Genomic DNA, 24876 nt, shown 5'->3' with positions numbered 1-24876 from the left:
CCTCTCCTTCTGGGACCCTAGTTATACATATGTTCATGTGCTTGATTGTATCCCACAGGTCTCTGAGGCTCTGTTAATTTTGCTCAACTTTTTCTTTCTGTTCCTCAACCTAAATAATCTTAATGGACCTATCCTCAAGACTGCTAACTTTGTTGTCTGCTCAAATCTTCCATTGAGTCCCTCCAGTAAAACTGTCTTTGTTTATTGTACTTTTCCACTCCAGAATTCCTATTTGGTTCTCTTTTTATAATTTCTCTTTATTGATAGTTTCTATTTGGTGTGATTATTCTCATATTCGCCTTTAGTTTTTTAGACAGTTTTATTTCTTTGAACACATTTAAAATAGCTGATTTAAACTCTTTTTCTAGGGGCGCCTGGGTGACTCAGTTGGTTAAGCGTCTGCCGTAGGCTCAGGTCATGATCCCAGGGTCCTGGGATCAAGCCTGGCATCTGGCTCCCTGCTCAGTGGGGAGCCTGCTTCTCCCTCTCCCTCTCCCTCTGCTGCTTCCCCTGCTTGTGCTTTCACTGTCAAATAAATAAAATCTTTTTTAAAAAAATAAACTTTTTCTAGGAAGTCCAACAACTCAGTTTGCTCAGGGATAATTTCTATTGATTGCTTTTTTCCCCATTAATGAGCCCCACTTTGTTTCTTTGTATGTCTCAATTTTTTTTGTTGTTGAAAACTAGATGTTTTAAATAATTTGTCAACTCTGGAAGTTAGAATCTCCCTTCCTCTAGGGTTTGCTGTTACATGGCAGTTTTTGTTCTTATTTGTTTGATAAGGTTTTGGAATGAATTCTGTAAAGTCTGCATTCTTTGTTGAGTGTGGCCACTAAGTCTCTGCTTGGTTAGTTTGGTTGTTGCTCAGGCAGGGGCTGTGTATGTATTGGGGCATACCTTCAACGCTCAGGAAGTTGACAACTCTGCCTTAGCATTCAATTCCTATTGGCACAGCCTCAAGGTTGGCTAGAGTTGAGAGCTTAAGGTCTCGTTAGGTCTTTTCTGAGCATGTGCACAGTCCTATGCATGTGCATGGCTTTCTTGATTCCCACAAATACGTTTGTTGTTTTTTTCAGAGCCCCTATAGACCTCTCACTACCCACTTTTTCTTTTTAAGCTTTTAGGTTAGATTTTTGTTTGCCCCAACTGTTACTCTACGACCTCAGTTAGCTGTGAAGTTAAACTGCCTCTAAAAATTTTCAACAAATGCCCCCAGGCAAAAGGTATTTTGCAGTAGGCAATCTCTGAGTCAGACCAAATAAAGACAAGCCTTGCAAGTGGGTCCCTTCCAGGAAACTACCAGACAGGTCAGATAATGACAATTTCATGGGCATGAGGCTTTCAAGGAATTCCATCCCAGTTCTGCTTCCTTTGGTGGCTGCCAGGCTCCTGGTTTTCACCATGATTGTGAACTCTTTGTTTTCAAGGTTACCATGGAACTGGAGAGAGGGGGGTGGGAATGGGGCAAGTTAAAATGCCACAAAGCTCACTGTTCTTAGCAAGAATCAGCGGTTTTTCCTGAATAAATTCTTCCTGCATAACTGCAAACCTTTGGTTAATTTCCAGAGTTCTGAAAAAGTTGATTCTATTTTTGCCAGTTTTCCCCTTGCTTTTATGGAGAGGAGAATTGTCAAAGGTCCTTACTCCTCCAATTCGCTGACATCATCTGCTATCTGGGACTTTTAGAATGAGATATGCTTAGAGACTAGGTAAACTGGAACCCAATCTATATTCTTTCTAGAAGACAATATTCTTCCAAAATAAAAACTGCCATTTTGAACTTTTAAAATTGAACCATAAAGAACTGAGTTCCTTCAAGATCTCAGAACTGTCAATTCAGTTTCCCATTCTATATATCTTACCTTCCTTAAAATTTCCTTATAACAATTTGCCTAATTTTGATACCTATTTTCAAAACAAAAAAAGTCAAATTTAATTAGTGGTTTAGCAGACATAAAGAGATACAAGAGTTAAAATGTGTAGTAATTAAAATTTTAAGATATTCATCAAGGAATTTCATTAATGGAGGCTATGTATGTACCTATGAAAATATCCTCTGATCAGAAGTAATATCCTAATATAAATTCAGCCAGCTTTCATTTAATAAAAACTTGTTATTCATCTCATGTTCATAAGCATCAATTTCATTTTTTCATACATGTGAAAGAAGAAACTGAATCAGTTAGGAATAATATGCCTTTTTAGGAATCTAATAAAAGCTATGGACTTTCTTCCTAGGAAAATGAACATGTATCTGTAATTGAGCTTACAATTTAAGGGGTTCTTGGATACCCCATAACCTGTAAATTAAGAACGTCTACTGAAAAAAAATTATGATTTTAATGGGAAAAATAGAAAACAGATATTCAAATAGTTACATCTTCAGTGGAGCATCAAGAATTTAAAATATTAAAACATACAAGTGGTCTCCAACTAATATATAGTATTTCATTTCAAAAGCTAATCTGTAAGTTATGTATTTAGAATTTATTACATGTTCTTATAAAACAATGTTAGAAACAGTGGTTGAAGACTATTTAACTGTAAACCTCTTAAAAAGTAGGTGCTCTTTTTATCTGTCTTTGTATTATAATGATCTGTCCAAGTAAAGAGCATATGTTAGGACCTCAGGCGACCCTTTACAAAACCCATTTTACTCAATAATGTATTTGAATACAAATGCACTAAAACAGGAAAAAATATTGAGGCAATGACAAGGTCAAACAAACCACAAAGACAAAAATTAAAAAATAAAATGGAAGTGATGAATCACTGAATTCTACTCCAGAAACCAATACTGCACTATATGTTAAGTAAAATTTAAATAAAATAATAAATTTTAAAAAATGGAAAAAGAATAAAGAATAAAACAGATTTTAAATTATGTGTTGCTTGAGAGAAAGGCTTAATTAGAAGAGAATGTAACAGTAAATACAGCTATTTCTAGGTATTTAAACTTATGGATTCCTTTTTATTATGTTAAACTTCACTTCAAAATATGTTTCTTCTTAATATAGCATCTCCTACACTTAGCCATGAATGAGGTCATTTTGGGGCCCTAACAGTTTGTAAATGGACTGGAAGGGCAAAAGGGATAAGATGTTTTGCCTTCAGTGACTAGAAAGGAGTTAAAAGACATTGGGAAGGGGAAATTAGAGGTTTTATATAAATATTTATTATATATATGTTAAGATGTGTCCAAGTTAAAGTAAGATAGTGTGAACATGAGCAGTAAGAGGATATGGGAACACCACTGGAAGGAAGGAAGGGAGGGAGAGGGGAAGGGAAGGAGGCATGAAGAAAGGGAAAGGGAAAGGGAAAGGGAAGGAAAAAGAAAGGGAAGGGGAGGGAGGGGGAGGGAGGGGAGGGAGGAAGTAAGGAAAGGTGGGCGGGTAATGGAGATGGAATTTTGATTTTGCTTCTTGGTCACTGTGCTAAAGAAGATGGGAAAACTACATTTTGGTGCCATAAACATAAAGGACAAGTGGCACATTTTCATCTGAGTAACAATGGACTCTTATCAAAACCAGATAAAGTCGTGAGTAATACACAGAATTCAACTGGTATCATTTAATATCTATAGGTTGTGGCCCTACCATATAGGATAAATGAAATGACCTGGCCTTGTCTTCAGAATAGGATTTGAAGACTTTTATATAGCAAAAGCAATGCCAAACAATGAAGGAATGAACTACAATTTCAGTGACAGGCTCCCATATATTAGGTAAAGACAAGACAAACTCAGGGACATGGACTACATGCCAACCCTCCCCATCTCCCCCCACCTCCTTTTTATTAAGTTTGGCATTTGACTCCCTCACTAGGTGACAATAAAAAAAAAAAAAAAAAAAAAAAAAAAAAAGAGGTTCAGCCTAGCAGTCTGAATCTATGGTGCCAGAGATCCCTTGCTGAAAAAATCTGTCAATAAACAACCTCAGCAAACTGAGAAAGTAATCAATTGCCTCCCTAAAAATGTCTTTAGCCTGGAGAGATTCAGAATTAGGTATAACAATGAGCTAAATCAATATAAAAATTGGTATACTGAGTAACTGATTTAGACTTGTGATTTTAAGCTAGACTCTTACTAAGTTCATCAACAGTAACAGAACATTTAAGAGAAATAAAGGTTCAACACATCTATAGGTTTAATAAACTGTGTTCAAGACCCAGGAAGGTTTTATTAGTTGACAACTGAGGTACAGAAAATCAAATACAGTATATTAAACTTAAATCCAGTTAAGTTTTAGGAAACATAATTAAGTTGCAAAGCCTGCTTGGAAGTAAATTTTAAATTCTGCTAAATTTATAAAATAATTTATATTAAAAAGTAATAACAGCCAATTTCAGAGAATGAAACCATGAGATCTAAGACCTCTGAATGTTGCCTAACATTTTTTTTTTTTTAAAGATTTTATTTATTTATTTGACAGAGAAAGTCACAGTGAGAGAGGGAACACAAGCAGGGGGAGTGGGAGAGGGAGAAGCAAGCTTCCCGCAGAGCAGGGAGCCCAATGCAGGCTTGATCCCAGGACTCTGGGATCATGACCTGAGCCGGAGGCAGACGCTTAACGACTGGGCCACCCAGGCGCCCCTTGCCATAACATTTTAAGGATTAAAGCACTTTAAAAAATCAGTGCTTCTTGAGTTACAGCTTCTAAGAATCTTCTATAATCAGTATATGGATTATAATAATAATAATTCAAAGGTTGTTTAAAAAGTATTTAAAAGCAATGATCCTGAAAAAAGATCTACAGAAACAGATTAAGCTCTGTTTAGCTTACAGTATGTGGGTTTCTACTTTCCAAAGTTAGGATAACTGGATAAAATATAAATAGGCTACTCTGCCTTAGCTTTTCCAACTTCAACTGTCAACTGCATTGTTCTTGGACTGTTAAAAAGCCTGAATTTAGAAGACAGGCTAATTAGAAAAATAAATATAATCAATTGTGCCAGCTGAAGTAGGAGCACATGCGAACTGTGGCTACGTGAAGCTAGGAGTTAAACTGTATAAAAAATAAGTAACTTTAAAATGCTTACCTACTGTTTAAAAACATTTACATATAAATGTAATTAACCATATCAAGGTCTTAAAACCAAAGTTTAAGTCCTGCATGTCATAACCTACTGATCTTTCAAATTTTTACATATACACTCTCAGTGACTTAAGCCAAATGTGATATAGGAGTCTTTTAGTCCTATTAACCATAATCCTAAAGGTGGTAAGTTATGGATTTGGAGGGAATTCATCTTAGTTTCTTTTGAACCTGCAATTATCATATCTTTGTCATTATTTCCCCTCCCTCCCTTCCCATCCCATCCCATCTTCCGTACCACAGGAGTCAAAATTAGACCCTACAAAAATATATATCCAGATTTCACTTTCTTCTAATCAAAAACCATAGGCCTAGAGCAATCTTACATGGTTCTATAACTGTAAATTACTCTAGCTATCTTTCAAATACCATGTTCTAGAATTGACAAACTAGAATGGAATTTAAACTGTCTCCACCCATTTCCCACTACATTATACCCATCACTTCCCCACCCCCGGATGAAAGTTAGGTTGATAAATGGATTTTGGAGATGAAATAAAGCCAGACATCAAATAACTTACTTGAAATCCATCTCTTACCTTCTGTACTTAACCCTGGACTTGATGTGAACTTGGCTACATCAACAATTTTTACAGCAAATTGTTGCCCAGTTTCTCTGTTGATACATCGTCGTACAACACTGAAGGGACCCCTTTAAAAAAAAAAAAAAAAGGCCAAGTTTAATTCATCGTTTTTAATTAATGTCCCCATCAACATCTTACTGATGTTTCACTGGCTGTAGTTTAAGATCAAACTTAAGTAAATAAGTTCAAAATTTATTCAAAATAAGTAATTCTGAACATATTTTTCTATAATCCATGAGGTAAATAAGTCATACGTTAAAGTTATTAAACCAGAATAGAAAACAAATTTGCATTTCAAAATGACTTCTGAAAATTCTAACTAGTATTCTTATATTCAAGGCAAATAATTTTTGTAATATTCTACATATATTATCAACATCTTAAAGTAAGAAATCACAGTGGTAGTACACACAGCTTTTATCTTTTGAAGCAGAAACTTAAGTCATTCTTGACCCCTTCCCCTTTCACCTTACCCACCACCTATCCAATCTTCACTAACAAGTCCTACCGACTTTCTCTCAAATCTCTCTCAATCCTGTCCACCTCTCTCCATGTATCATACCCTAGGTCTAAGCTACTACCATCTTCTACCGGGACTACTGAAGAACTTGTTTCTCCCACTCATTCTTGGAGTCACGTTTTAAAAATGAAAATCTGATCTTATGTTTCTGCTCAAAATCCCAGAGAAAGAAGGTATTTTCAATGCATATATTTGGTTAGGAACTGAAACACATAAATAATTCCAATAGGAAAATACACCCCAGTAAAATCTAGCCAAAAGACTCAAAGAGGCACTTCACAAAGAGAAACGCTGCATGACTTTGCCTCCAACAACCTCTCTGGTCTCACAAGAAGTTACAGAGAAATCTATCTTCCTTAAACTTCAAATTAGAATTGTTCTAAATTGCCATAGGAAAGGAAGTACTTTCTACCAGGAGAGCCACTGGTCTACTCATTTGAGTCATCCAGCTCTCTCCCTAAATTGGTGGCTCTCAATACTGGCCATACAATTGAATCAACTGGGATGATTGATAAAACACCAAAGCCTGGGCCCACACATTACATACACACACACACGTGGGCACACACAGTTCCTTGTGATTAATAGTTATCAAATAAGTATCTGAACCAAAGATAATCCAAAGACTGATTTGCACATGTACATGCTTGATTTGACTACTGAATACAGAATACAACAGCAATATACTATAGGAATTTATCTGAAGGCGATTATAGTTTAAGTCATTAAATACATGTACAGGTATACACATGTGTATCCACACCCCTCAGGAAAAATAACACCCTCATTAGCTTTTACAGGTAAAAACAGTACATGTGGATGCCTGTGGTCAATCAGCAGATAAATTCTTCATTTACACTGGAGCACTTGTGATCCTGCTTGCCTTAAAGAAGTTTGTCTTTCTCTCAATTAGGGGACAAGGAAAAGAATATAATCCAACCCAGACTTAAACATTTCTCTATCATCATATGAATTAGTTGATTTCACCATGCCATCCTCTGGACATCAATTACACCACAGCTTCAAATCTCTCTCTTCAAGCAACCTAACAAAGCTCAACTGGAAGGGGAAAAAATGGTAATAATGTGCCTTTCAGAACTCTGAAGAAAGAGGACCTTTTCGATAACCACTCCAAACTGCTCAAAGATTTTGCTCTAAGAAAAGACAATATAACAAAGTGAGGCAGGACTCCCACAAATGTTTTCATTCTCAATCTGGATGTCTTACTTGTGACTACTTATCCTGACAACAGCAAGCAATTTCAGGAAATGCTTAATGTAATTGGTTTTTGTCTACACTTAAACCCTTGGGATTCTATTTATATATACATTTGTGTAGTGTGCTTCAATTCACTACATCTTTTTGGAAATTTTCCAAGATCTGTATGTGGGATTATTCGTGGACAATAGAGTCAATTTTTTACTTTTTCCTGTTTGACGGAAGGTGGGGAAGAAAAGCATAGCTTCTCTCCCTGCCCGTTTAGTAATAGTAAAATGAAGAAAGCTACAGAAAAAGGAGAGAAAAGGGAATTTGGAGGGGGGGAAAAAAGGCATTTAAGTCTATGAATAAAAATCAAACCCAATCCTCAATTCTTTAGGCTAATTCTTTAATGTGAGGCAAGGAAAATGAGTTTATTTATGAACTACTGATGACCTGAAGACAGGTCAAAAAGTAAAGCATTTCAAGGGTCTGTCCCTCAATGGCACCCAGGAGTTAGGAAAAGTGAATCAAATTTAGTACACAAAAAAGACACTGAAATATACTTTAAGTTTTTCTTATGATTTAATCCATCAACCAGGAACTCAGTGGAAACTGATAAAAATTTAAACAGTTATACAGTGTCTGTAATTTTAGCAGGATTTGAGTACCTGTATTTGGTTGATAGGTTGAAGATGGGCAGGCAATGAAATACTCTGGCTTGGTTTCCCATCTTAAGAAGAGAGGGTGTATGGGCGCTTAGGTGGCTCAATTGGTTAAGCATCTGCCTTCAGCTCAGGTCATGATCCCGGGGTCCTGGGATTGAGCCCCACATTGGGCTCCCTGCTCAGAGGGGAGTCTGCTTCTCCCTCTCCTCTGCCCCCTTCCCTCTGCTGTGGTCTCGCTCTCAAATAAACAAAATCTTTTTAAAAAAAGAGAGAGGGTGTAATAAAGTGTGTGTAATACAGCAAATGTTTTATACTTATTAATTATACTTGAATGATATTTTAAGGAACAGCAAAAATTCAGGAGGCCTAACTCTGGTCTTTCACCTGGCAGAAACTCTTCCATGCTTGAAATTTCATCCTTACATTTTTTTTAGTCTATGGTACAGCTGATTCTTGAGTATTTAAGTGGAGGAAAATATTGACAGATAGTTGTAAGCCATCATCATAAGCTATTATCTTTCTCATATTTCTACTAATTCTCGCTAGCATGTTAATCAAAATGAAATAAGATAACTGATAGCATTTCAGATTTAATAAAATAGTTCATTGTTCAACTCTTTTAGAATAATGAATTTTGATTAGGATGGTGGCACAAGGTTCCATTTGAGGCAGGTGGCGGCTCACAGAATTCTGTTTTTAAGTAAAAGGTCAATGAAACCAGAATACGTTGTAAATGAATAAGTATTGCTGAACCACGCCCTAAGGTTTTGAAAAAAATGCAGCTGCATCTCTATGCAGTCACAGAGCCCCCTCCTCTGGTTTTCATTTATGTGAAAACGGTGAAGTCTAGTAAATGAGTAATTAAAAAAAGATTTATTTATTATTTTAGAGAGAGAGAGAGAGAGGAGGGGCAGAGAGAGAGGGACAGAATCCTTAAGCAGACTCCCTGCTGAGTGGGGAGCCTCACATGGGGCTCGGATCCCAGGGCCCTGAGGATCATGACCTGTGCTGAAATCAAAAGTCTGGACGCTTAACCGAATGAGCCACCCAGGCGCCCCGGAAATGAACAATTTTGATACCAAAAGTAAATACATCAAAAAAGGAGACTAGAATTAAGGCTGAAATCAGGCTAGAATACAGTAGTATGTTGGTTTCCAGGATAACAGATTTAACACAATGCATCTAATTTATTTTCCTCCCCAGACTCCACTAAAATGATACCAAAGGGGTCCTTTTTAAAAAGGACTAGGAGAAACTAGAGGAGACAATAGTAATACTCAAAATTGGGAAGCAAAAAAGCAGATGGAGTACTGGTAACTGACTTACCAGAGTCAGGAAAGCTGAAGTGCAAAGAGAAAATAAGGGAAGTTCATAAACCAAACCCATTTACACTCCAGAATCCTCAAGACACTCGAACTGGCAGCACCAGAAAACCCTGGAACTAGAGGTTAAGAGGGTGGGGCTAAAAGAGCAGGTTTGAATGAAATCTCTAGAGAAGCAGTTAGAGTCCTAGGTCCCCTCCATACCCATACTCCATCTCACTGTGCAACTGCCCTACTGTCATTCTATCAGAGATCCGCTCCAGAGAGGGTAAAACATACGGTCTGAGAACTGGGGGCACAAGGCAGCTGAGGGAGTGGGTACTAGTAAATGGAAAGCGAGGGGATTGAGTGATCACACACAAAACTGAATGCAGACAGCCCCACTCCTTTCCCACTTAACACGGGGTACGTTAGAAGCTAGATCTTTATTCTTCAGGCAGGAGATTTTCTGTTGTGTATATGACCAGACCAGAAGGAAAGACCTATACATTTATAATATAATGTACATTATAAAGTTAATATGAATTATGTTCATTGTAACAGTGTGAACTTGTCCATATCACAGGCCTAAAAGCTTCACTGCTTTATAACAAATTATAACAAATTATGCAATGTACCACAAGGATACAGGAAAACCATGAAGAAAAAGAACCACCAATTCACAAAAGGAAAGAAACGGATGGGGGAAGGGAAGACCAATAACAAATTCCTATTTTATATATATATATATATATATATATATATATATATATATATATATTTACACACACAGACACACACAGTTGATATACAGTCAATCTTCATTATTTGTAGAGTATTTACGAAGTCACTTACTAACATTTGTTTGTAACCCAAAATCAATACCCATTGCACTTTCACATTCATTTACAAACACATGCCTAACAGTGAAATATTTGAGTCACCTGAGGTGGATTTACCAGCTAAGGGTGAACAAGGTGACACTCAGCCTTCTTGTTTCAGCTGTCATACTGTAAGCAAGTGTTCTTTTTGCCATTTAGTGCATTTTTTACATTTTGTGCTTTTTGTTGGTCATTTCACTGTTTCAAATGGCCTTCAAGGGTAATGCTGAAGGGCTGTCTAGAATTCCTAAGTGCAAGAAGGCTGTGCTGTGCCTTAAGGAGAAAATAGGAGTGTGAGATAAGTTTCATTCAAGAATGAATTACAGAGCTGTTAGTCATGATTCAATGTTAATCAACAATATATATGAAATAAGGTATCTTCAAACAAAAATACACATAAGACAGGTTATGTATTGATTAGTTGAATAGGTGACCAAAGGCTCACAGGAGCCTAACCCTGTATTTCCCCTAGGAGCAATGGTTCAGCATTCATTGTTTGGGGCAACTTCATAGAACATAACTACTGCAAATAATATCACCTGTGTGTGTGCATGTGTGCATATGCATACACACATATACACACATGTGTATTTGTATTATGTAATGTATATTTATAATATGTAGTATTATGTTACATGGTTTTAGAATATAAACTCAATGAATACTTGATATATTAGTGGTATATATTAGACCCTCAATAAGTATTTGGTGAACAATGGATCAAAAATAAACTAGGAATGAGCAAAGCCACTGATAAATTTATCATACCACACAATTTTACACAAGTATATAAAACTGAAAAATCATGGTACTTCCAGCTATTTCTCTACCAACTTACTAAGTCTGTATTTTCCTACGACTTTCTATATAGTTCTGATGTTAGTTGAGGGAAATAAAAGGTGGGTGGGTAAAAAGGAAACAAACTAAAAATATAATAATAATGACATTAGCAGTAAGAATAAAGTCTTAAGAACTACATTCTATAGACACATAAATATGTATAAAAATAATACTTAATAAAGGTTAACAGTGGTCTTTTCCTCTTATTTCAACATTGTTAGTCATTGCCACTAAAGAAGAGCTCATACATATCATTCCATCAAGAAATTCTTTCCCTGTCTTCCTGTAGCTTTCTGGCAGCGACAGGACAAGAATGTTGTTCTGACATTTGTTTTTCTCTTTAATACATCTGGGACCACTTCCACCTCCAACACACACACTTAAATATACACACTAAGCTAGGTTACTTTTGGTACAGTGACTAAGCCAAAGGAAAAAAGCTTGCCTAATCATAGCTACTACTAAAGAAACACATGAGGTGGAAAATTATTAAAATGAAAGTCTCAGGAACTGTTGCCTAAATGTTAACAATTAAAGACCTGACACCTCGAAGAATTAAGCTCAGTATATATAATTCACATTGTTCCTTGAAAATAGAAAGGGGAGGCTTATCTGAAAATTTGGCAGTGGATCTCCAATAAGCTAATAGAACAAATCTAGCTCAACTGTCAAAGCTGAGTAATTCAAAGAGTTAAGGCTCACATTTACTAACTCAGTACTTACACTGGCATAATTAGTACCTCTGTCAAACCCTGACAGTTCAGTGAAAAGTTTAGTAGACCTTTCTTTAGATTTTTATGTAGCACACCGTTCTCTGGTCTGAATCTACACAGGATATATTCACGACTTTTATGAGAGGACTGACTGCAGAGTATACATAGCAATTTCTGCTAATCCAAAAGTTCTGGAAAACTTGATTGATATGTTTTTGTGTGCGTGTGTGAGCGCATGTGTTTGAAGGGCTAGGGTTAGGGCCACAGTAGAAGGATATGGACTCTCAGTCTTTGTTAGCTCATATATGATGGAGCATTATCAAGGAGACTTGCTAAGAGGAGAAAAAACATTTTAACAGATAAGAAACAGGAAGAAGAACAAAGGAGGAAGGAAAGAAAAAAACAAAACAAAACATATGAAGAACTGTAAAATAAACACACCCCAATGTAAGAATTCTGACTTGGTTGTACATATTTTGGCCTTTTTAGCCAAATATATAAAGAACTTTCAAGATATTGGATATTGAAGCACTGACATTAAAAAATTCTATTGATATTTGCACATTTTATTCATTTACTTCATTTTCCCCCATAGAAGTCAGACCAAAAAAAAAAAAAAATACAAAGGACAAACAAACAAAAGATTAATAAAGCAATTCTTGTCCTCAGGAAACACCTAATCTTAACAGACTGCTGTAGGTACGTATACATGATTTTAGTATGATGTTATAGAGCAAGGAATTAAAACAGTTTAAAACAGTATAATACCAAGAATTTATTATCTATGGATAGGAAGGTAGTCAGAGGAAGCCTCTATGAGAGAGAAACACTTAGGAGGGCTTGGAAAGATGAATACATTTTTCAGGCCAAAACAAGGGAAAAGGGAAAACTCCAGAAATTAGTAGGAGCATGTGGAACAGCCTATAGCCAAGTCAAAACATGGTTTGTGCTGGATACTACAAGCTATTTGGTATTGCTGGTGTGAAAAACTGGAGGGTGAGAAGTAGATGGAAAGGGAGAAAGGCATAAGAGTGGAAGATGGGTTGAAGAATGAGTGGGGGGCCAGTTAGGAAGTTACTACATTAGCCCAAGCATGAGGTGACAAATACCTAAACCAATACAGCAGAGGTGATGGATATACTTAAAAAATGGACAACATAGTGGGGTGCCTGGGTGGTGTAGTCGGTTGAGAGACCGACTCTTGGTTTCGGCTCAGGTGGTGATCTTGGGGTTGTGGGATCGAGCCCCGTGTCAAGCTCCGTGATCCGTTCGGAGTCTGCTTGGGACCCTCTCCCTCTCCCACTGCCCCTCCCCCTGTGCTCACATGTGCACTCTCTCTCAAATAAATAAATCAACCTTTTTAAAAAATTCACAGTGTAGTGAATGATCAGCTTGGGGGTCAGATGAAAGAATGACTTACAGATTTCTGGCAACAGTTACTGAGTAAATAATGATACCATCAAATGAGAGGGGCTAGATGACAAAGAGCTAGTAGAAAACTGAGAAAGGAGACACATGGTTGTGTTTTGAAAATGCTGATTTCCAAAATATTGATTTCCATGAACTATCCAGGCAGAGATCTATTGAGGACAATTAGGAATATAAAGTTCAAGGAAGGGGTCAACATGTAGATGATGAAGACAACACCAAACACCACTAACAGCATACCATTTGCCAAGCATGCTGCTAAGAACTTTACATGGATTCTCTCATTTGTAATGTATATCATTATCTATCATAACAGCTAAGAAACTATTAGCCCCATTTTATAGATTAGGAAAACTGAGGCCAAGACAGGTTGTCTAGGACCAGACAGTGAACGGTAGAGTCAGGACTGGAACCAAGACATACAGAACTCCAAGATCTAAGTTCTCAATCTCTGTACTCCCTAAGGAGGCATGAGTGAACAGGAGGTAACTTAAGCCACTCATGTGAACGAGATTACTTAAGAGTACAGACCAAAAAGGACAGAAGACAGAGCCCCAGAAAACATGAACAAATCCCATCTCTCCAAAAGGAACTGCTGGAAACATCCCCTCAGAAAGACTGCAAGAAGCCCAGGAAGAAAAAAAAAAATGCTAAAGGCAAGCTCTTAGAACATAGTAATGTTATAGAAATACAGACACAAAGACCAAGTGCTTAGCAGTGTCTGCCCTAGGCGTGAACACAGAGATTCTCCCCATTCCTCTCAAGGCAGGCACGAGAAAAGCCTAATTTTCATTTTTAAATTAAGAGCTGCACATTCTCATTGTTATTTTCTAAATGTGGGACTATATATCGGAAACTGACCCAAAGAAAATATTTACTAGAGAAACAACTTTTTGGAAACTTGCTCCTAACTTTCTACTAGTGTTTGTGAACTTACTTATAACTAGTACTAAATATATCACAATTGTCAAATTCCGCATGCATACTCTAGTCTTTATAAACTGAAACTAAAAATTATGGAAGGCTGGCAGAATGAGGTTATATTGTAAATCATATTTATAAAAGGAGTGTGTTCTGTTAACATGCCACTAACATAGTTCTCCAAATGCTCCATTATTCCTGTAACAGTACGTTGCCTGCCATTAGCTATTACTTGGCCCAGAAGTTACTATCTTCATTAATAGATTTTTTTTTTCAGTGATACTTCTGTAGAGTACTGTTAATCTCTTCCCACTCAGAACCACGTTTTATGGATCTCCATAACAAGTTAGACCTAATTCTGAATTAAATAAAATTAAATTATCTTATTTAAATTACATAAATTAGTGAAAGAAACCTCAAAGCCAGCAATACTCTTTCTCTATTATTCATTTTAGTTGCGATAGGATTATGCAAAGTTTATATAGCAGCACAGAAACAAAAATGGATTTAGCTAACACTCTAAATTGGGGTTTCCCAAATTGGCATCTTGTGGAGTCCTTAAGGAATAAAAGTTTCTCTGTCAAGTTTGGCAAACACCATATAAAATACTTACCCCCCCCATCTCCACCCCATATTCACATTACGCATCAGCAGCTAAGTCTTGCAGTCAGAAAACCAGCATCTCTCTCCTCCACCCTCTACTCCTATCACCCACGCTGCACCTATTAATCATTAGTGTTCCCTGAAAAGCATGTTGGACTGGTGATCTAAATTTTAATATTTATAATCACACTACAGATTACGAAGTTGTAACGGCTGTGAGCCATTCAGATTTCAAACTTTCCTCTGAAACAAATATTCTCCCACCCCCACAGGGCATATAAATTGTTGTTTAAATTCTTACAGAGAGGGACATAATCCAATCGTTTGCTTAGTAAAGGATGGGAAAGATTTAACTATGCAATTTAAAGGTCTATTCATTAATACTCCCAAAAGTAATTTACTTTTTACAATTGTTAATATAAGCATATTCAGCAGGCAGTAATGTAACCTCTGGTCTTTTAACCAAAAATCAGTTAACAAAAAGGCAAAGCATACAAAGGAAATAAGTATTTATACCTAATTACCCAGCTCAGTGCAGGGCAGCAGAAAATAGGTTTTGAATCATAATTGTAGTAATCAGTTTCTAGGTCTAAAGAAGGAGATGATCTGGAAAATAACTGCTTTAGGGAAAAAAAAATCAGAAAATAAGAGTATAAAATAAATGGATATAAACTGTTTAGGCAAGACAGTAAAATCAAATATTCAAACAGTTGGGGAATTTTTCAAGTTAGAAAAGAAAGCACAGTCCCTGCAGGTTACAAGGAATATGCAAGTCAGTAAAGCTTATTTTCCCAAGGATCGATCAACCATTCAGTGCTTATATAAGGACGTCCTTTTAATCAATAAGGCACGTAATAGAGCACAGAGGACAAGAAGAGGGGCGCCTGGGTGGCTCAGTTGGTTAAGCGACTGCCTTCGGCTCAGGTCATGATCCTGGAGTCCCGGGATCAAGCCCCACATCGGGCTCCCCGCTCGGCAGGGGGTCTGCTTCTCCCTCTGACCCTCCTTCCCTCTCATGCTCTCTCTCATTCTCTCTCTCAAATAAAAAAAAAAAAAAAAAAGAGAAAAGCACTAGCATATTCCTCAACGCGTCTGAAACTGAACTCCTGAGCTTTTCAATCTCCTTTCTCCCGCTCTCAGTTGAAGGCCAACTCCACATTTCCTTCCAGTTGCTTAGCCAAAACTTACGGTGCCATTCTTGATCCCTTTCTTTCATATTCCAATTCCGATTCATTAGGAAATGCTCTTGGCTCTACTTTGCTGAGATCTTTATTTTCATTTGTTTCAAAAAAACTTGTAACCAACTGTTGGAACAATTTTATGACAGCTGAATTAAAATGCCCATGACATAATTCCAATATCTGATTCAAAGTCAGTATTGGCCTCAGTTGAAGGCCTTTTCTCATTCAAATTGTGGTTTTCCTAATGCTTAATAAATATCTTGGACACTGTGGTCTTTACTGGCCTCTTGATCAAAGAATCTTCTATTTTAGCAGGCTATCGCCCTGTTTAGGTTTAATACGTAAGTTCTTGAGTTCTTTTGCGGGCTGCAGTTCTAATGACAGTTGTTTAGTTTTCTGAGCCCTTACAGTGCTGTTCTGGTCTGCTTCCTCTTTCCGGGGCTGCTGGAGGCTCCCAGTCAAACCATGCTGATGCAATCTGCGGGGTGCCTCCCAGGACCACTTGCTCTCCCTGGGCAACCTTAAAGGAGAGCGGGGTGCAGGGGCACCTGGGTGGCTCAGTCGTTAAGCGTCTGCCTTCAGCTCAGGTCATGATCCCAGGGTCCTGGGATCGAGCCCCACATCAGGCTCCCTACTCTGCAGGAAGCCTACTTCTCACTCTCCCACTCCCCCTGCTTGTGTTCCCTCTCTCGCTCTGTCAAATAAAATCTTAAAAAAAAAAAAAAAAAAAAAAAAAGGGGGGGGGGGGCAGTCAGAAGCTACCGGGCCTGGGTCTCCTCCTGCCATGGGGTTGGATGGCAGGGAAACACGACTGCTGCTACCATGGCCTGGCCTTTGCTCTTGTGGCCACTGTAGGCAGATCAGAGGCCTAGGGCCTACGTTGTGGCCAAGGGACTGAGATAGCCAGGGCTTTGACGCTGCCGGCAGATCAGACCGCCCACCAGGGCTCCAGGCTTTGCCGCTCTTGCTGGGGCTGTGGGCAGATCAGACTGCCCACTGGGCTCCAGGTGTGGGGTCCCACTAAGTCTCTGTGGAGCTTCCCCTTGCCTGGGGAAAGGGGCTAGAGAAAACAGGCTTTTGTTTTTGTTTTCTATGCCCTTCGGTGAATCTGGGTAGTAGGTCTCTCCAGCACCCAGTCCAGGAGTAAATGGGAAGTAAAGAAAACCCACTTAAGTCCCCACATTGTCATTCCTCAAGTACTGCTACTCTAGCTTCTTTCCAGTTCTGAGTCCTTTTATTGCTGTCAGTTAAATAATTTCCAAGGCATTTATAGTTGTATTTATAGGGGAGGGGCAGGAAAAAGGGAGTCTAAACCACCTTGTCCCAGAAATGGAAGTCAATGCATTTTCAATCTCTTCCGTTCTGGCTAGTATTCGGAGTCCATTCTATTCAAATTCGGGGATGAGTTACAGTTCTTTTACATCCAACATAGCCAGTTGAAAATAGTAGCCATTAAACTCGTCAGGTCCATACTATAGTTTTCCATGACTCCTGGCTCAGAATTTGAGTCTCAAGCAAGTAACTGATGTTTCTCAACCTTCTGCAGTTTGAGGAATACTGAACTAGACAAGGTATACTAGAATAGGGGTACCTTTCTGTTATCTCCACACACACGTGTGCACACACATTCACACTTGCACACTTGCTCACCCTGGCAGCCTTCTGGAATCTAAAAGGAGATCTAAGATACCAGAGTCTCTTCAGTGTATTTTAGTCACGGCATATTGGTTGGAAAATGGTGTTTTTAATAATCCCATTATTTGATCTTCCCTATTATAGAAAGTAAGGCAAGTTAGGGGTCACAGGAATCCACATAAAATAAGGTGATGCATAACTGAAGATCAGCTCTTAATAAAGGATCTGTTGGGCGACTAAACTAGTACTTTGAGGGCAGGGATTTTTGCTTGTCCACCTTGTTTCTGTAGTATATAGAACCACGGGCAACATTATGCTAGATGAGACGCACATGCTTTCTGGATGGACAAATGGACTCAAAGGATGCACAAACAAGGGTGTCATCTTGGAGACACATTCATGTAGTTATATTTTATTTCATATAAATTATAGTTAATAGCTTTCTAGCTCTTCAATCTCTTGGAGATTTTCACTTCTCTAGTAGAAATAAAACTTTTAACTTGTCAATGCCAATTACTGAAAGGCAGGCAAAAGTTGTAAAATCATATGACATGTTAATTTTTAAATACTTCTTCAAAAATACACTCTTTTGTTTTACTAGAAATGTTGCATGCCAATTCAAAATCCTTCTAATGCTACCGTAATTAAAACCCAAAAAGCAGACTTTTTTACTTCTAACATGTAGTAACATCTGTTCTTAAACATTTAGTTTTAATGATTTAAAACAGGCCTTGTAAACTTGAGGCATTTTACAAAAGCAGTATTTTGTAATGGCAGAGACCCAACCATAGCTCCTGAAATTCAGAAAGCTTTTCAACCTAAAAGTTTATAAAATGAGCTGTGATAATGATTAGCTCAAAATCAATTCAAGCTTTTTGTTTACTTGAATGTTTAAACAGTTTACTAAAATAATCTGACAAGATTAAATATGAGCCTCAATCACAATAACAGTTTACCACAAGATATAACCAAATGGAAATAAACTACTTCTTTTATTCATATGATCACTTTTTTGATGAAATCACAAGTAAATAAACTCAATTAAGACTTAGAAGACAAAGAAACTTCATGGTTCCTAATTAATGCTGGATTGAAGACTAAATCTTAAGCACGAGCTTAAATCAGTAAATAGACATAGGAGGAGATGATAAAACTAGAAACATTCTATAACCAATGACTAATCATCCATTAAAAATCAATACATATGCAATTACTATTTACTGTCCCTTAACCAAATCCTTTATTTTACAGCAGCCATTAGGGAAAAAATAAGGAATGAAACATGCAGAATATCTAGCATAGATACAAAACAGATGGGTTGACATCACATAAAAGAACACGATGTTTTTAACGTACGAATTTTTTAGGCAGCTTCACTGAGTGACCACTGAAATTTCAAAAGGGAAAAAAATTATTCTACTAGCCAAGAATCCTTGCACGTTAAAACTGCATAATGAACTTACGACTTCCTTTTGGCATGCCCAAGCAACCTAGAGGTATAAATACGCCAGCTACAAATATCCCTTAAGTATGAAAAGTCCCTTTAAGAGAAGACAATTTAACTCTTGATAGACTAACTTTTTCCTCTTTAAATCAAAATCATCACAGCATAAACAGAGCATGGGCTTCAGAATTCAAAAGACTTGGGGCTGAATCCTGGATCTGCCCCTTACTATGACGACATTTGGTCGGTTATTCAGGCTTTCTGGGTCCACTTTATTTAAACTGCGAAAAAGAGAACAGGTACTTCAGAGAGTTCTGAGGAGATAAGAGAAGCCATATAGGCCTGTGCCTGGCACATATGCACAAGAGGGTACTTCTTCAGAGGGTCATCTGTTACTGGACAAGTATCTCTTTATTCCTCCTCCCCTACAAAATAGGAGACATCTCCCATACTACTAAGATGCCATTTCACTATCAAAACCAAGAATCAGGAAAAAACCAGGGAGAGTTGTTCCTATTAATAGTGAAACAGGTAACCAGGACCAACCTTCCTACCTAAGAACAAAATAAAACCCAGAAGCACACCCACACTCTTTCTCGAAAGTATAAATATCTTATAAAGTATTTAAATTTTGCCAGTTGAAGACCTAGGAGAACAAGAGAACCCACAGCAGTAAGCTCAGCCACACACAGCTTCTTTTGCCTACAGGGCATTTCTCCACTCCTGAGAAGTAGCTGCCTCATAGGACTCCTATGGCCTCGTAGGAATGGGTGAGTAAAGAGAAGCCTTGCAATTTACCTGAGAAACTAATCCCCACTTTATTCTGGTTTCTTCTGAAAAGCTATGCCTATGGTGGAGGTGAACCAAAAGCAAACGTAGCCTTGCATGAACTCGGAGTGTGGCTCCCTCTTATCTGGTAGCCCACAGAATTTCAAACCTTAGTTGGATTAGGGCATTCCTGGCCATGAACTCTCCCCCACAATCCTAGCAAGGCAAATCCTCTCTTGAGAAAGACACTGCCATCTTAGTATGAGTAAGAACTGGAATAAAGGACAAAAGAAAAAGACCAAAGTATGAGATACTGGAAAAAAAAATATAATAGCCCAAATTTAAAACTCAAAGGATGGATTTCTGGGAGCTGAAGTTAAGAATTAGTAAAGGGGAGTACAAGTCAGAAGAAATGATCTGGAATACATCATGGAGAAAAACAAGAAGAAAACAAAGACAAGGTGAGAGACTCGGATGAAATAATGAGAAGATTTAATGTATGTTAACTGGGGTCCCGGCAGGAAAGAAGACAATGAGGTCAAGGCAATGTATGAGGAAACAGTGGAGAACTTTTTTATAGAATGTTTTCACAGAATATTCAGACATGTCTAGCCACAAATTCAAGACTCCCAGTTAATCACAATAAATAAAATCTATACCTAGGCACATCATAGGAAAACAAAGACAAAGAAAATAACCAGAGGTTAAAAAAAAAGATTATCTTCAAAGTAACAATTTGACAGCTGACAACAGAATCCAGAAGACAATGGAACAATGAGATGAAATAAAGTGTCATCCAAACAATTTTATACCCAGGGACTTCAATCATGAAAGCAAAGGCGAACACAAACTGAAAGAGTATGTCATAGCAGACCCACACTAAGCCAATTTTTGGGAGGGAAAATTACTCCTGATGGAAGGTCGGAGATGCAAAGAATGAAGAGCAAAGACAGACATAAATACATGGGTAAATCTAAATACGGACTGTGTAAAACAATAATGTCCCATTGGTGTACAAATATAGAGACTTAAAATGTATGACAAATATTAAATCAAGAAGGAATAAAGTTCAAATTTCCTAAGATCCTTGCACTGGCTGAGATAAGGGTAATAAGACTTCCCAGTATTATACTCTGTAAGTGCATGATACATGTTATTTTAAGGGTTACCACTGAAAGAACGGAAACAGTGTCTAAATTCTAAACTAAGTGGGGGAGGGAATGGAGTGACAAAAAATAATCACGTAAGAAAAAAATGAAAGAGAACAGGCAGGACAAACAAAATACAAAATACATTTAAACTCAAGTATATTACTACCGTGTGCTAGGAACATGAAAAAAATATACAGACAATAAACATAATAAGGAAATTATAAAGCATATTAAGAGGGGATAAGTCTCAGGAAAAAAGAGTAACATTCAGGAATTGGGAATACCAAGGTGGGTTGGGACAGGTTTTATTACTGAACAGGGTAGTCAGGGTAAGCCTCATTAAAAAGGTAGCTTCTGAGCAAAAGACTCCTTCGTTCTCTACAGCTGACCTAAAGGCACATACCTCCAGCCACAGCTCTGGGCCTGCCATTGCGGGGACCATTATTTTCAATGTATTGTTTCCTGCCCATGTCTGTCACCTTTAATTTTGTCACTTTAACTTTTCCTATTCCAGGTACTTTGGAAATTCTTACAAAGATTCATTGTTTCTGAAGGCATGTCATAGAGTGGAGAAATCTTACACTTTCCAAATTAAATAAGTCAGAATCTCCACAAGTATTCCTTAAGCAAAAAGCTTAACAAAATGTGACTGATTCTGGTCTACTTTTCCTATCTAACGCTTTTATCCCATTTAGTACAAGTAGATGAGCCACCGCACAACCTCATAAATCCTTCCCTCTTCCTGAAATGCAAGATGAAGTCAGATAAGATTTTGTGAAGAAAACAACTAAGAAGTTTTGGTTGATTATGTTACTTATCCCCTCTTAATACTATGGTTGGCACCCTTCTTTAGGGCTCTGATAATCAGGCTGGAACACAAGGACATCAAGGTCATGAAACTCCCAATCCACCTACTAGCTGCAAGCCGGCCGCTGAAGCACAATTCGCTACCAGTGAACTGAGTAAGTGGAATAGTCTCTTCCTAATCCTTTTCAGGCCAGAGACTGAGCTCATCCTGGGCTAAAACAAGCCATTTGAGAGAGTTGGCCTTTGGCACGGACTCTTCCCATTCTGGGTCCCCTCCTCTCCTCACTTGGCGCTGGCCAATGGCCCTCTCCTCCTCCGTGCTGGCTGCCGGTAATCACTGACAACACAAGCCGACTGGGCGGGCAGCGGGGGCCTGTCTCTTAGAGAGTCCAGAAAGAAAGGTGTTAGTGGCAGATGCTCTCATAGAAGACTCTGTTGGCCAGTTACATCCCCACTGCCAGGAGAAGAGGGGCACTCACAGACTAAACCAGCCTGGAGACCAGGATCCAGAGGACTCAGAGCAGGGGCAGATCTGAAGAGGACAAATAGTATCCAAGAACCGAGAAAGTTCAAATCCATGGAACTCATCTGGAACTAATCCTGTATAAGATGTCTAACACAATAGCTGAGATCAGAGGCTCACTCGATTTCCTCCTGTGCCCTCATAATGATCAAATACTTTGTGGTTGAAGAGTAAAATAAGTGAAAAGCTTACAGAAAAGTGCTTCTGTCAGAAAAAAATGACAAACAAAAGGTCTGAAATCATGCTGTTTGAATAGTATCTAAAATACAAGTTTTCAGAAAAGTTTTTTATCCAAAATATTTAGTCATTCTACTAAATTTTAGCAAAAAGAAGAAATCAGTATTTCTGACCTTGACTCAATTCTGATCTGACTCAAAGAATAGCCTGAGAAGCAAATGCAAAGTTATGCTGATCTTGCTTTCTTTATTGGGAAGAAAAATGAGAATCCAATTATGTCACCTAGAAAGACTTATTTATACTGCTTAACATTAAATGCTCCAAACAAAAGGCTAATACTGAAGTAGAAGGTGAAAAACGCATACCAAGAACCAAGACTTTAAAACAGTACATCTGGTATGCAATTCACTGCAGGGCTGTAGGCAATTAAGGTTTTCTCAAACATCTTCCACAGAGCCAGCTACAACAGAGGAGAAGAAATGAGTTCCACTGCACGGTTCTATTTTATTTTGGCTGTAACACTATTAGTAAATAACACTGAAGGCACTGAATAACAGAGTTTATCAGTTGGGGAAAAAAAAATCACAGAACACAATTCTTTCTAGGGAACACATCAAAAAAGCCATTACCGTTCCATTTGTCGGAAAATTCTGGTACGTCCACAGTACACAAATGCAGAGTTACTGTCCTTAATGAGATTGTAGTTTGTCACTTCCATGTAATAGACTGGATTTTTGAGCTTGTTTTATACCTCTGATCTACCACAAATACTTTGCTGATCCATAATACAAACAATCCAGAGTACTATACATCTGTTTTCATTTCTTGGACAGATAAAATGGGCCTATTGACCAGCTGAGGAAATCACATTAGGGCTAGATATCTCATCTACAGGTAATATGCTATTGATCAAGACTAATTCTTTTTGAAAGAGATCACTCAAACCTTAACTCTAGTCGGTAAAATGTATTCAGGTGATCAGAAAATAAAGATGGTTGTACTGATGGGTGGAATTAGCAAAGGCTGCTATTTCTACCACTGCCAAGGATACTCTCGGCCTTTGCTGTAATGCCGCTTTTCACAGAACTGAGACAAGCAGGGATGGCAAGAGACTGCTTACTGGTTTCGAGGAGTACTTGATTCAAATATACAATGCTTTGTGTTTCCCAATCTTAATAAAGCATTACATGAATTAAACTATCAACCATCGTACACAATGCTAAAGCTATCAGAGTGAATCTGTTTTTATTGCTTTCTCTAAAAATCTTGGAGAGATTCCGCCCCTACACCAGGAAGTCATTGCTAAGAGAATAGTTTCAGTAATGTGCTCTTTAAAAAGTGAAGTTCTGTACTTCTGTCTTTGCCTAGAATAGAACTGACTGGCAACAAAGCGTATTTGAAAACCATCATACTAACCCTTTTGGTTCTTCCTTAAATTTCAGTGAGCCTTCTTTACGGCCTGTTACAGCCTTCTTGTCCTGTCAAGCTCCTGCTCTGGAGGAGGCAGTTTCCTTAGAGCATTTGCAAAACCAGTTCAGCCTTCTTCCTGCTCCCACCTTTAACTCCTCATACAGAAAACATCTTGGTTTACCCTCAGCCTCAGCCATGCTACTCTCCTTGTCATCAGAAACCTCATTACAGGGGTACCTTCACTCCTAGCACTTAATGAGCCACAATCTACCACTGCTTATGCTGATTCGAGTTATTGAGAGGTTTTGAAGAGGGTAGTATTAACAACAATATCGAAGTCGGGGGAAGCTGGTGGAGAGGACTGCCAGGGAAACAAGAATGCATGTGAAATGAAGCATGATCAGGAAGACCTCTTTTAAAAAAGACCATATTGGTTGGTATATTAGTGTAAAAATGATCAAATAATGTGTATAAAAGAAAACTTACAATGCTAGAAATCATTATTTAAAAAATTTGGTATTTTTAAAAGCCTGGTTTTAGGATTTATACAGAAAAAAATTTATCCCAATACTTCTAGGAAAATATAAAAATAGAAAAAATTACAAATGGTTTAAATGTATGGTACAGAAAAGTGATCAAGGAATTAAGTTGGCTTAGTGGAACCATCTGGGCTGGGAAATACTTTCTCAACAAAAAAAAAATTCACTAATATTGGTTTAATTCTGATTAAAATATTTATATTTACATCCAAGTAGTGAAAACCTTCCATAGGTCAAAAGTCCTGCACTTATCAAAGATTACCCATTCACATGTCACATTTACCACAGTCTTCCAATAAGAGCAGTAAGAATGATAAAATTATTGGTGACAGGTACCATATTAGTATATATTAGAATACAGTATTAATATTATAGGTATTGAGCACTATATGCTAGTCATCTCTCTAAGACTTGCTGGTATTAACCCAAGTTCTCATAACTACTCTAGGATAGGCAGTGTCTTTATTTCCACTTTACAGAGGAGGAAACTGA

The 24876-nt window shown here is 37.7% G+C and overlaps 1 protein-coding gene across 4 annotated transcripts in view; it reads right to left on the bottom strand.

Annotated features, from left to right (window-relative positions):
- CASK (calcium/calmodulin dependent serine protein kinase) overlaps positions 1-24876 on the bottom strand; it is a 362770-nt gene that overhangs the window by 289571 nt on the left and 48323 nt on the right. For all 4 annotated transcript variants that reach the window (XM_044911949.1, XM_044911950.1, XM_044911952.1 and 1 more), the window contains exon 2: positions 5633-5745. In XM_044911949.1, coding sequence (XP_044767884.1) covers positions 5633-5745 — 113 coding nt within the window. The remainder of the gene's footprint in view (positions 1-5632; positions 5746-24876) is intronic.

This window comes from Neomonachus schauinslandi, chromosome X (assembly GCF_002201575.2).
Source record: "Neomonachus schauinslandi chromosome X, ASM220157v2, whole genome shotgun sequence".
NCBI classification, from domain to species: Eukaryota; Metazoa; Chordata; class Mammalia; order Carnivora; family Phocidae; genus Neomonachus; species Neomonachus schauinslandi.
The sequence above is the reverse complement of the archived record's forward strand: the minus strand, read 5'-3'. Positions and strand labels throughout refer to the sequence as shown.